Source organism: Condylura cristata, unplaced genomic scaffold, assembly GCF_000260355.1.
Source record: "Condylura cristata isolate star-nosed mole 26May11 unplaced genomic scaffold, ConCri1.0 scaffold00005, whole genome shotgun sequence".
Classification (NCBI taxonomy): domain Eukaryota; kingdom Metazoa; phylum Chordata; class Mammalia; order Eulipotyphla; family Talpidae; genus Condylura; species Condylura cristata.
In genome coordinates this window covers 10,399,046-10,413,905 of record NW_004567106.1, presented here as the reverse complement: position 1 = coordinate 10,413,905, position 14,860 = coordinate 10,399,046, and the positions used below count along the sequence as shown (strand labels likewise).

Genomic DNA, 14,860 nt, shown 5'->3' with positions numbered 1-14,860 from the left:
CAGTAGTTGGAAGTTTTGATTTATAACTATACTATTCTCTACTTATAAATGCTGCAGTCTAGGAGGCAGAGCAATGAATCATTACAATTGTCTATCTGGGAAATGTCAAAAGATTAAGTAAAGGCAGAAGAAGAGAAGAAGAAAGAACACACATTTCTACCCAACAAATATTCCTGAGTTAATGGGAAGTTACCACTGGCACATAAATCCAGTGCTGAATAATTATTTAAAATCTTCAAGAAAAACTAATAAACCATAAAGCTTAAATTCCCTGATTATAAAAGGCAAGTTGTCTTCAGAAGCTCTGATAACTTAATCATTCCATACTCAACTATAATAATGATCTACATACTAAGGATCTGAAAAAGCAAATTTAAGCTAAGGAAATGAATTACAAATTTGAACTAATCATTAAATGGATCAAACTTTTTTTTTTTAAAAAAGAACACATATAGTTTAATTGATACTTTGCCAATACAAAAATAAGCATCCACAGAATGTTTATTTACTGTTTAAATTACTCCATATCTTTATATACCATGAACAGAAAATATATTTTACCCCACACACAGTAAAAGCAAACAAGTGCAATCTTTCAAACATTAAAAGTCATAATCAAATCTGTACAACAGATAAATAAATTTATACTTCTAACAGTTAGCCTGTAACAAAACAAAATGAAAATAAAACATTACCCAAAATCACCAGTTTACTTAAAATTCTATCTATGGTCACCATTTCAATCATAACAGTTTGAATCTTTACTACACTGCACAAGTTTACAGATTGATAAATATTTTTTTTTCAAAAGTAGGAGGGAGTAATAGGAAATACCAAAATGGTTATAAAGAGTTTTCCAAACATTGGAAATAATATACAAAAATTAATTAGTTGGGGGGAAATATCAAATGGATCCACAGGGCAAACAGAATATACCGATATAACTTAAGGAAAAGGAACAAGGTGAATACTCGAGTTGGGAAGAAAATTTGGCCTTTTTATAAAAAGAAACAACAAAACAATGACAGAACCCTGTCATGGAGCCTAGAACAACTGTGAGAAAAAGCATACATGATTTAATTTGTGTATCTGAAAACCACAGTTGGGAAGAAAAATCAGATTGGGAAACACAGAACATCAGAACATGAATATATATAAATTAAAGGCATACTGTTTATCGTTCCGTATCATTGCACATTGGTAAGAAAACAATACTGCAGTCATTCTTGAGTAAGAAAATGTTTTCAATGAAGTAGGAAGTTCTGTGATGAATATAGGTGTAGACAATCTTATTACCACAAGTTTAGTAAATATCAAAACACTCAGTGGTGTCACTAAACTAAATTATCTGTATTTTTTACTGGCAAGGTAATTCTTTACCTGCCATCACAAGTTAACAAAAAAATCATTTTATAAATTGAAATACAGATCCAGTAGAAAACTCTTTTCACATGCAATCCTGTACAATGCACTCTGCATCAATTTTTTTTAGCATTTCACACCAGATACGTGTATTTGCAATATAAAACAACCACTTTTCCACAGATGTCACTGAACTGTCCTCTTGCCACTCAAGTTTATATTTACATATACATTTATAGATCCAGATAGATGCTTTCCTCCTCTAGGCACCCCGAAAGTTAGCCTGAAGAGCTTAGTGTTTTTTGGATGTTAGGAATCTAATGTCTTGATTTGTCTTGAATTGATGATAAGATGAGGAGTCCACAAAAAAATGCAGCTACACATGCTAACCTTTTCAACAGAGATGAGTTATCCTTAGGAATAATAATCTGTGCAAGATCATTTGTGATCTGAGAAATTTCATGTGCCACACAAACAAATATGAATGAGCTGACAATGATGTTGAGCATAGGGTTTCCAGGTATGAGCACCAGGATACCCCTTGTGTCCGCTGCCAGCCATATGTGATATTGGCAAATAAACAGCTAGGAAGAAAAACATTTAAAGTTAGATATAAATAAATCAGTGTTTCTTACTTTAAACATTTCACAGCATAGCTAACATTAGCAAACTTTTCCAAAACCATGACATTCACTCTTGGTCCTGAAAAGTTTCTTGTAGTATGCTCTCCAGAACCCCTACTAAAGAAGCACTCTTCAAAGTTCTCAAGAAATGAATCACATGGATCTAATTTTAAAAACCATTTGTTTGCATGACATAGAAAACAGAGTGACAGCTATATCCATGTGCTCAAACCCCAAATAAAAAATTACTACATATGTATGTACCTATATATAATTGCATGCATTGCACAAGGGCATGTTTGTGAATGTATTTGTGAATGTGAATAAGAAGTGGGAAACAACAAGGTTTTAAAAGTCATTCTCATGTTTGTTCTGCCTGGTGACACATAAATGTCTGGAATTGCACTCACGTGTTTCTCAAGTGCAGATGCACTGCTATTTGTGTATATATGAGTATATACATTAAACAACACCAGTAATTCTTTTGATTGTGATTGCAAATGGATTCTTTCCTCACACTGCTGTGAGGTAGCAGTGGCGCACAAGGTGCTATGCTGGAGGATGACGGGGCCCTGTGGTGTGGGAGCATACACCTGAAGAGGCAGGAAACGGTATTTCTGAATCATACAGTATTGTAAACCAGCATTACCTTGAAAAATTATTAAAAAAAAAACCAACCGTAGTAGTAGGAGAATAGTGAGTAACTTCCACAAATATAAGGACAATGGAATTTTCCTATTTTATTTATTAATAAAAATAAATAAAACCTCAGACCCTCCCTGGTGGCCGATGGGTTAGAGCGCAGCACTGCAAGCTGGCCACAGCTGCTTCATTGTGAGATGACCCACATGGCACGGCAGACCTCTCCTGACCTTCCCGCTGTTCCCCTCAGCAGTGTAATTTGACCATCTGCCTGTTGTGCTCCCCTCTATGTCTCTGGTGAATCCTCTCACCACCCCTGCACCTCTGGCCTGTAACCAGTTCTCTGTGCATAAATAAATAAATCTTTAAAACTAAGTGAGTACGTAAATAAATAAAACCTCTCATTTCCAAATATTAAGGGAATGGCAAAATAAATATTACTTTGTCTACTAAATGAAATGGTAAGTTTTTTATGATCAGCAATTTCAAATTATATATAATTGCTCTTACAAGTAAGCCTAAATAAACTACAGAACATTTAATCAAGAATTGAGAAATTTATTTTCCATCATTCAAAGACAATTTAATTTCTCTTTAAAACAGTCTAAAAGATATTTTATGATTATTAGTTTTCTGTTTTAAAACATCCTGTTTCAAATAATAAGCTCAGAATACTCAGAATATATTTAAAAATCTACCTTAAAATGAGTTTATAAATACTTTATTATTAGGTATTACACAAAATGTAATGAGTTTAAAAATTTTCTTACTTTCTAATCATAAAGGTGCATTTTATTATAAGCATCAATAAGATAGATTCCAGAAATAAAACACTTGGTTATGGATACGAAACAAGTCAAAATAGCCTCAGTTTGACTTCATGTAAATTTACTTATATTATTTATCTCTATCATTTTTTTAATCTCTTGGTCTCAGCATTTTAGTTATGCTTAAAAATTTGAGATAATATAAAGAATATTTTGAAATTCAGTTAGAGCAAATATTTTAAAAAGGATTCAAAAATATTCTACAATGATTAATTATTAAAAGTTCTGTGTTATTTCCCCACAACTCTATAGATAACATAGCTTTGATTTAAAAAAGGTCTGTCAGACTTATATGAACACACACACACAGAACATTAAATATATGAGATCGAGCAAAATATTAATGTACCAACCTCTAAGGAAATTTTTCCAAACCAAGCAAAAAATGAACTGTAAACTGAACGGGCATATCCAGGGATATTCCTTATTAGGATGAAGGCTAATATCTAAAGGAAAAAAAAAAAAAAAACAAGGGCAAATATTAATCTTTTATTGAAAAAATATTTTCCATATTGTTTTCCTTCAAAAGGTAATTTTATGATCTTGACTAGATATATGTCCAATGGCTTTTTTCAATAGGTGAGGTACACTGTCTTTTTGTGTCCATAGAGAATTGGCTTTAAGACATTCTATATCCCTCATCAGAACATCCAGGAACTATCCTAAGTCAATCACTTTTCTTCTTTCCACCTTGGTCACTCACTTCCCAATGCGTATTTATTTCTTTAGCAAATCCAAGTCCTGCACTCTGTCATATACTTAGTGAACAATTTGATAAGAGAAGTAGAAAATCAAAGAAATAATACCCGTGGAAAAGACAACTGTGTATGGGGGTGGAGATGTTTTGCTTATTAGTCTGATACAGAAATAATAATAATGCTTCTAATGTGTTCAACATTTGTATTTTATTGAGCACTGAGCTACAACACTTAATATACATTACATTGTGGTTAGTTGCCTGTATATTGTTCTTTAGGGAAGCCTTCCCAGACATTTCTATCCAGATTGATGGGCAAAAACATAGTTCAGGATTTGAGGATAGATGCAAAAAGCTGTTTGCTGGGTCATGCTGGAAAAATACTTCCTAACAGGACACTAAGAATCTAACAGGACACTAAGAATTTTGTATATGCTTATAATCTTAGAGAAGCACACTTAATAAGTACTTAAGGATTTATAATTATACATGTTAGTTTTAATGCAATTTCCATGTAATTATATTCATATTCACTATTGTTGTCTACAGAAGTCATGAAAATCAGTGTCTTGTACACTTCCCAAACCCTTATGCTCACACCCCACACCTACACCATCTGTGAACGGAATGAGTAGTAAGAATAAGGTTATACCCTGTATCACTTCTGGCTACCTGGCTGCTTTCTAACTTTCACAAAGAGGGACAAGTACCCTTGATAAGAAGTACCAACTTCTAGCTTCAGCTTTAGTTCCAAGTTCTTTCTTTTCCTTTAGATTCTGCAGTGGATAAAATAAGGCCCTCAAAAAAGTAACCAAGGAGCTATAAATATATTTAAGATATGAATGTATTCGAAGGTAATAAGGCTCAAGAGTGCTTATGGGAGTGGTAACCTATGTGTGGCCACATTCTCCCTTAGCTTTCCTTCCACTGTTCTGTTCAGCCTAAGTAATGACTTTTCTTTCAATCACGTGAATTACAGAAATATTAGCTGTGATAATAAAAAAAAATTAATAGAAAGTATTATTGCTGTCTATGGAAGTCATGAAAATGACATATGAAGATAGTATAATGTTTAAAGTTTCATTATCATTGTGTTCAGAGAGTCGATTACATGCCTGGTGTCAATGATTAGCCTCATCTTAGAGGCTAGCTTCTCTAAGAACCCTGTTCTAATAAAAAGATGGATTAGGAAGAAATTCCATGTGTTTTTAAGGCATCCTACATCACAACCTAATCACAGTGTACCATGGTAATATCCAGGACCACAATTATCTCTGCAAAATGTAAATCTGATTTGAGTTGCCCAAGCTGCTACCAATCTCCCAGTCGCTACTGCACAATTCTGACTCTCTGATCAAGTTCCAGTGGCCAAAATTCCTTTGAATGTGCCATCATCCTTTTGATCAAAAGGCATAAGGACTTGGCCTGCTATGTCTTCAATCCTCTATTCTCAGCTTGGTTTTCTCAAGGGAACCACTGTAACTCCAACTAAGTCAGATTCCCTGACTATATTTCCTTATAGCATCATTTACCTCTGTTTATAATTATGTGGTGTTTATGTAATTACTATCTGTCATAGACTGAAGGTGCTCTGAGGGTTGGAACCATGATTTTGTTACTGCTGTATCCCTCATCATAATATCTAACATATAGAAGATACAAATATTGGTTAAATGAGTCAAAAACTTGATAAAGGAATAATGAGTGTTTATTGATCTGTACTGTAGGAACAGTATTGTTGTTTAACATTTAGCCTCTTACCTGGTACTGTATTTTGCCTAGCGAAATATATAGCATACAAGTGATACCTATTATTAAATAAATTTGAATAAACGAGTTACTGTTTTCTAAATGACTATCAAGTGATAATATTGATCATTTCCATAAACCTGATAAATTCTAATGTGCCTATTAAAATAGAGGAAAATTAAAGACTTTAGAAAGATGAAGCAATAATCCCAAATTTTCTGGAGTTTGACCTCAAATTTCTCTTCTTCTGAAGATTGAGTTCTTTTGAAGAATTAGGAGAAAAAAATTCTTGAGATCAAGGTAATTACCTGTACCACAGAAACAGATGGGTGGAGTTCATTGCACTCTGCTTTGTTTTTACAACTGCTAGCCCAGATGGAGTAAGTCTAAACAAAATAATATATGGGTCATTGCACAAGACAATTTTAACTTATGAAGGCAATTCTCAGCATTTAAAAAATAACCTGCTTTATAACATTATACTTCATTTTGTTATTTACAAAGTTTCAGTATAAATAATCCACTTTTTGGGTTTCCTCACTACATGTTTTGGGTATTCAAATATCCAAATATAAAAAAAATAAAAAAGACATAGTATATAGTTTGAATGTCTTATGGAAATAGTAATTATAAGCCAGTAATGGTTTTTCATATCAACACTTTACATTGCTTTTTCTGGAATTTATTGGTTTTTAAAATTTTTATTTCATTGACATCTCAGTTCATTTTAAACTTATATATGTAAATGTTTATATAGGTAACTGCATATTAAATTTGTATATGTAAATGCTTATAAGTATTTTCAATTAGAATAATAAAGTAAAAGTAACTTTAAAAGACATATTCAAAACAACTGATTAAATTGCTATTTCTTAAAATTAATTTCCTATTATCACTTAGGATCTTGGGAAATTATAAAATTATATTTTGAAACTTACCAAGAAAGAAACTACTGAAATAAACAATAAAAAATTTGAAATTTTGTTTGAAAAAAGAGGTTCACCCTTTCCTTCAGAAAGTACTTGACGCTTCTGTAAAGCCAGATAAATGAAAGCAAATAGCATTCCATGAAAGACTACCTGAAACGTAAGGAGGAAAAATTTGTTTTTAACTTCTATTTTTTGATACATAGTAAATATTTGGTAAATGAGGAAAATATATACAAAGGTAAGTAGCTTAAAGACTTAAAGGCTCACACTTTTAATCAAGGATTAAACTTCAAGAAATGAAACAAAGCCAAAGATGTTAGAAATCATCAGCAAAGACAAACAGCATCTCTAGTAGTATGAGGTATTTTGATCAGTTACAAGTAAAGAAATAAACACATTAAAAAAATAAGAAGAAACTGTTCTAATTACACATGACAAAATTTAAATGTACTCAGTCAGTTAAAACATTTGATATATTTTTGATCAAACAAAAAACAAAACAGTAATGCCAACACTCATACTTTTAAAAAGAAGTATATGCACATTAAAGCGAAAAAAATATGGACAGTTAGAAAGACTAAATATTAACTATCACATTATAGCAGACAATTCTAATAAGACAGTTGAAAATTTTTAATTATTTGATGTCAAGACTTCAGCGAAATTTTTTATCATAGTTTTGATATACAATGTAGTATACTAGAAAGTGCACAGGCGTTGAAAGCCAGGGATGGCATACAGTATGCACTAAAAGAACATTTTTTGAATGAAAAAAAGGAGGAAACAAAAGATGGAAAGAATAGGAAAGAGTGTGTAAAAGATAATTATTATTTATTCAGTATTATTTTTTAAATACTAGACTATTTATATATTGTCAGCTAATTGAATGTTAACCATCCCTTAAGAATAAATTCAGGGAATCATCCATGACATGCGTTCGTTCCTCTGTACAATTCTACTATAAAGTTTATAATACACATTTAGCACATGATTTGAAGTAGTAATACTGGGTTTTAAAATAGCCTGGAAGGTTGAAAAGCCTGGTGGTATGTCTTCTTTCTCCAACACATCCCTCACAATAGAAACCTTTAGAACATATATGGGAACTCAAAAAATATGGTGTTGAGAGGCTGGAGCAAGCAGATGAAGGATCATCTATATATCAAAATTATAACCCACACAAAGACCACTGTACAGACAACAATTTTATGTGCATTTCCTATTCAGACACACACACACATGCATAATATGGACCCTTATATATCCTTTAATTGCTATTAAAAAAGAAGGGGAAAGGCAGCGCTGCTTTGATTTAACAAATCAACATGTTTTCTTATTCTAAGACTAATATAATAGATTAAAATTTTCCATATTATTTTTTTAAAGTATAATTTAAAATGGCAAAATATCACAAAGTAAATACATACGTAACGGTCTAACCTCCATCTGAACCACCATTCATATACATTTCCTTTTAGTTCAAAACACTTGGACAGTGGCCAAAGAGAAAAGATCTTCTCAAATGCACCCTGAGAAAAGCAATCAGAAAATAAATTAAGATGGTACAAGTCAATAAACATTTTTCAATTCTGTAAATTGTAGACTTCTATAGCTAGGACTGTGTAAGAGGCATTCATAGTTATAAAATCCTATTAATTTCACTTAAAAATATCAATTTACTTGAACTTCATTTAACAATGAATTAATTCCATTAGTGATTAATAAGGATCACTTAAAACATCATTGTTTTAACTTAATTTCACTGATAGGAAAGGCTGAGAATGTATATTAAAAAAAAGTAATTGGAAAAATTATACTAGTCAAGATTTTTAAATCTACTACAGCTGTTTTAAAAAACAGCTACTATTTACTAATCAAAACACAAAAATACAAAATACTTCAGTCAATATGATATAAATAGCCTAAGATATTATGGCTAAGCTTAAAACAAAGTTTTTCCTTTTCCAAAAACCTTAATAATCAATAGCTAATCATTAGTGTAAAAGAATCCTTTGAATTTGTCAGTTATTTAACCAATCAAACCCAAATATCATTACTGCTTTTTGAGGTAAATCTTGCAATTTTTTTTTTGTCTGGTCAAGTTACTGAATGGTACCCTCTCATTAATCTGACAGCCTGGAACATCTGGAAATGAAAGCCTAAGTTTTGGGTACAGTGCTGCACATTAATTAAGTCTTTCAATGCAGAAAACAAAACCTTCAATTCCAGATTAAAAAACTATGACAATCTCCATTAGAAAAACTTCATTATTAGATCTCATGCCAGAAAATAAAATCTGTAACATCACAATTTAAGAGTCTAATAAAAAGCAAAGAACAAATATGAAAACAGTACTATATTTGGGGTAATGCTCAATCCTTAGGTCAGAAGATCTTACTATTTTAATAAATACAATATTCACTAACCACAGAATTGGCATATAGCTTATTAAAAATAGGTTCCATAAAGACTATGCCTCAGAAGAATAAGAATGACTCTTACCAAGAGTAGCAATTTAAAGTTACTTAGTAAGAGCCGACATATATATTTATGAAATATAGCAATATGATATAGGATAAATCGTCTAATATAGGTCATGTATATAATATATGCATCATATATATTATGTATTTAAACTGAAAAGGTATTACCGATGAAATTTCTTATGTGACCAATAAACAAATGTTAACTGTACATCCATTTTGTGAAAGACACTGGGCTATACTGGGCTATGTTCTCTTTTGTGTCAAGTAGTCAACTGGATACAAGTCTCCTCTATTTAACTGCTGATCTTCCTTGCTTTCTCTACCACAGAGCACTGGGCACTTTAATGAATAACTTTTAAACAACTGTAGTTACCTGGCTATTTCTTTATACCTTAGCCAACTGTTTCCTTGTTATTTTATTTATCGCCTGTAAAAACACCTTGGAGGTAAGGCAGAAATATAAATGTTTTCTGTATTTCTACGTATGAAAATAAGTGTAAAAGCGATTACTGACACACACAGACCCACAAACACACACAATGCTCACACGGCATTTGCATCTAATGCAGTCAGGTACAAGACAGAGAATTTTGGAGACAGGAGTAATGAGAATATGTCACAACTATAGGCACTCAAATTAAAATACTTTGTTATCAATCTCATGCTGCCCAAATAGTATGTCTGCCTGATAGGTCTGACCAGCAGGTAGCAGTTTGCCACCTGTGAAAGATAGAGATAGGAAAATAACCAACATTTTATGAAATTAAACATACTAAGTATACACAAACCCCTTTACTCCAAAGTTGGTTTTACTAACTACTAAAATTTTACTCTATGCAGTAATGAAAAAAATCAGGTATCACTTTGATGCAATGAATAATGCACAAACCAAGTTGCAAATCCTGTCAAGAAAATTTTGATCTCCACTTAGAGTAGTGTCTTATAAGAGGTATTCAATAAATGTTTGATTGATCAAAGTCAAGTAAAATGGATTTTGAACAATTGCCAGAGGAAGAGCTTTAAATTGCTCTTACAACAAAAACAGTGGTAACAAAAGTAGATAGGTCTCAAAAGAACTACACTGAGTAGTCAACTATAGAGTGACACTTTTATTACAGTCATTAAAAAATGAAGCTTGAAAAAAGCTCTGACTCTTCCTACATACTGTAATAGACTTGAACTTTAAAAGAAAATAGAACAAAATATAAACCAAAAAGACTGTACAAACCTGAGAATATGCCAAAAAACATATACATAACAGCAAGAAGGCTAGTTTCAACAGTAAGCCAAAATGCCAGAAACAATTTCCTATGAGAGAAAATATTTAATTTACTAAGAAATGTAAATTTATGTTAGAAAACAACACATGCTTTTTTCTACTTAATGTTTTTAGATTTTGCATAGTTCTTAAAATAATTTAAGATTGCTTGTAAGATAACACAAAATATATCTAAGTCATAAATGACAAGTAGAACAAAAAAGGCAAAACAGAGAGAGGATCCTCACTAGCAGTGCGGCTGTACAATATAACTGACACTCTATATACCTGTTGTTCATCTACTGTAAAAGTATTTTACAAAATCTCTTGGGTTCAATTATACTTATTCATTATTAAAAGTTACCAACAATTCTGAAACATCATTTCAGTATAGTGCTAACTCTCATGTTTAATATAACCTGGGCAATGTTGCTTAAATAATAATGCTCTAAGGACAGCTTCAGAATTCCCTAATGGACTAGCACTTAAGCAAAAAATCTGTTTTGACATGTACATATTTTAAGTTATTTGCTCACAGAGTTTATACAGATTGACTGTTTATTTGATTACTATGCTAGGTTTTTATGGAGAAATTTAACTACAAAGACTGTCTGAAGACATTACTAAAATTCATTAAAGGCTAAAACTCAATTCTTTTCTGAAAAATTAATATTATAATACTGGAAAATATTTTTTGATATACAGTATTGGGTAAAAAGTCAAGTTAAATATATTTAAAATATTTTTATTCTAAAAAAGGAGTGGGAAGCTTTTATTTTAATGTAATTGGGGGAAGTATAAAGATAATCTTAATGAGTAACTTTGAACATTATCAGTAACTAGTTATATGAAATTTGAAGATGACAACTTCTAGGAGCTGATGTTTCCTTATATGTAAATCAGACTGATAGCTGTTTTAAGTACTTTCTAAAAGATACAAAATGTCAGTGCTTTTAAAAGTGGTTTGATTTAAGAAGCCTCTTGCAAAGGAATGTTTAATCAAAATATCTATCTATCTATCTATATGAAATGAAATAAAGCAGAAATGCTAAGACTGAAGCAGGATGTAGGGTCTGGAACTCCAATTGGCTTTGACATTTCTCTTCTACTTCTCTCCAATCTGGGTCTCTACAAGATTGTTTGAAAATTGTTCCATTATTGAATACATAAAATGGTTTTGAAAATTTTAAGTTTAAAAAGGGAAAATACACACATACAATATAAATGCAAACTATTATTCCACATTGTTATATTACTTGAACTACTTAGCTGTAACACTTTGGAAACATAATCTAAGAATAAAATGTCGAAATGTCAAAACTACACATGAATTTAAATTGTCTACATGTCTCAATAAAAATGATAGCCTTAAACAACGAAAATGAAATTTAGTACACTGAAAGAATAATGTTATTAACATTAATATAAAAGTTTTATTTACCGTTTGCTTTTTTTTGGATTATTTGTGGCCAAAGTGCTAAAGTAACATATATGACCATGAACCATACAGTGACCAGAGGAACAAAGTAATAGAACTGATAAGGCCGATCCATGACTATACATAATACCACTACCAGGAAATTGAGACGAAATAAGACCTGTTAAAAAGGAGAAGAAAATGGTTTTCACTCCAGATACATAAGAAGAGCAAAGACATTCTCTAACAGAGTAAAAATGCTTATAGAAGTCTGAAAAAACTGTACATTTTACAAACCTAAAACTGCATTTGTTCAATAGTCACTGTAAAGACCTGAATATAAAATATTTATGTATCATTATATTAACTAAATCCCAGCAAACATCAGCCTGAGCATCCTCTGGGTCCAAATGCCATCTTGTTACATGCAGCGAGAATCACAAACCTCTTTCCTAGAGCTTCAGTTTATAAATAGAGATTAGATTACCCCAACAAAAGGGTGTCCATTTCATCTCTGTTTGATGCTGATTTACCACATTTGGGATTAAACTGAGACTTGTCGAAGATACAAAACCATGTTACTCAAATTACAAAGTGTCTTTGGGACTTTTATAAGTCATTTCAGACAATTGTGTAATGTCACTCAAATAACAGAGCAGATTGACATCAGAGTGTGCCATTTACTACTACGTGACTGTAGACAAATTACCCAGCCTCTCTGAGCCTCTGTGACCTTGGCTGTAAGTGTGAAGATCACTACTCAAGGTTCTAAGGAGGGAGAAATAAAATAACGATCAGAAACTGCCTGCCACAAGTTAGAAATTTAACAGATACTAACCTTCTAGAGGAAACATATTGTAATAATGCCTGGTACTGTACATTTCTACCAAACTGAAGTGAATCAGAATGTTGTCCCTTGGGTACCAGCTTTACCACATACTCATCTAAATTATATTTTCCTTTTCACAGTAACAAACTATATCAGATCATTGAACAAACAATACACAAATAACACACAACTTACATGTTATTTCATAAATTCAAATTATGAGTGGTCTTACAATGATCAACGTATTGAAAATAACTGAATGCATTCCTACCTGACATACTCTATGGATTCCAAAGTCTCCTTTGATCCAAAAGTATGAGAAATGCCCATACCCTGTCTGAAACAGATACGCAGCAACCAGAACCCGAACATGCATGTATACAGGCAAAAACTGTTGACAAAGAGAAATACATAAAATATACTGGCATTATACCTTCAACTATCATAACCAGTGCATTAACGAAGTTAACAGACTATTGTTACCACTTAGCACTAGCTAAATAAAAAAATTCAGTTCAAAAATAAGGGTATTAATAGTAGAGGTTAAGTTTTAGAATCAAATAGATCTAGATTCACTTTCTGGTTCTGGCATAAATTTGGGTTTTCTAAACTAGAAGACTATTACCACCTTCTTTGAAGCATTCTTGTAAGTTAATAAGTACTTAGTACATATTTAGTACTATTTCATCCATCAAACTTAAGTATATGCTAGCCATAGTTATTGATGCTTATATTTGCTAAGTAAAGGCCATTCTAGATTTCACATTTTCCCAGTGAGATGTAAAAAATAATAATAATAATAAAGTTTTGCCACACTGAATGAACAAATTTTAGACTTGTAAATGATAGTTACTAACACCATTTAGCAAAACTACATATTTAAAAATCATGCAAACATAACTTAGAAATATTACTTCTCTCCCACTCTTATATTATGAAACAATTTTATTTTACATCTCTACATCAACGTGTCATCATGACCAAGATTCTGAGAATCATTTAGCATGGTTTTTCAGAACACCACATTTTCGCTTCTATCTAGGTGGAATTAATATAAAACTTCTAATCTATATTTTATGGGAGTTAATGGAAATATTATCTCATTTACAAGTTCTAATTCTCACAACCTTAGAGAATTATTCTCATAACCTGAGAGAATTAGAACACTGTCATTCCATCTATCTACCACCCACTAGTCTTTTCTCATTTGTACAACATAACTTGTGCGTGCTTTTTAAAAATGATCCTTAAAAGGTTTGTTCAGTGACATCCAACCCTTGCAATTATAAGGCCATTCTTTTAGAGATAATTACTAAATCCATATAAAAGGTTTTTGGTTTCTATTTTATAGATGCTATCTGATCACCTTTCTAATTGATCAGTATTAACACTGCTTATTATTATATTATTCTAATACATATAATTATTTTTCTAATTATTCAGCATTAACACTGCTTAGACCAGTTAATGGGTCTTCCCCAAGTGATGCTTTATAGAATAAAGCAATTAAGCAGGCAATCTGAACTGATTCTATAAGGATTTGAATATATGTATCTTTTGTATATATTCGTGAATGCATGCCTGAATACATCTCCTTCTCTGAGGGATATTTTTCTGGAATGAAAACACTCCTAGATTTAAATAGGTCACAAATTATATAACCTCCACTCTCACCAAATTGTTAGGATTCTCTGTATCCTAAATGGAACACCTCCTGTGTTTTCCTGTCACTTCCCTTTTATTTACTGTTTTATTCTAGCATGGAATGTTCTAACTACATTTTGTTTATTCGAATGTTATCTTTCTTTAGAACACTGTTAAAAATTTCTGTTCTTTAAGTGCAAATGATAGACATTTCTTTTTTTTTTTCTGAGTTCCTATCAATCCGACCAATGTACATATTGAGCAAATTTTTATTTATTGTCCTTCATCATTAGTTCTTCCTAAATGTCGTATCCTTATATCAAAAAACTTCAGTGAAGATGTAACATATTAGAATCATAGGGATTAAGGTGGGAAATGTAGAACTGAAATAATATAG

The 14,860-nt window shown here is 31.5% G+C and overlaps 1 protein-coding gene across 1 annotated transcript in view; it reads right to left on the bottom strand.

The window, feature by feature from the left end:
- Positions 1 to 455: 455 nt before the first annotated feature.
- The window catches only part of CASD1 (CAS1 domain containing 1), a 29,107-nt gene continuing 14,702 nt past the window's right edge, over positions 456 to 14,860 (bottom strand). The window contains exons 8-15 of the mRNA XM_012720710.1: positions 13,091 to 13,210; positions 12,015 to 12,171; positions 10,544 to 10,623; positions 8,257 to 8,358; positions 6,839 to 6,979; positions 6,209 to 6,286; positions 3,808 to 3,900; positions 456 to 1,946 (exon numbers count right to left, since the gene is read on the bottom strand). Coding sequence (XP_012576164.1) covers positions 1,680 to 1,946; positions 3,808 to 3,900; positions 6,209 to 6,286; positions 6,839 to 6,979; positions 8,257 to 8,358; positions 10,544 to 10,623; positions 12,015 to 12,171; positions 13,091 to 13,210 — 1,038 coding nt within the window. The 3' untranslated portion in view covers positions 456 to 1,679. The remainder of the gene's footprint in view (positions 1,947 to 3,807; positions 3,901 to 6,208; positions 6,287 to 6,838; positions 6,980 to 8,256; positions 8,359 to 10,543; positions 10,624 to 12,014; positions 12,172 to 13,090; positions 13,211 to 14,860) is intronic.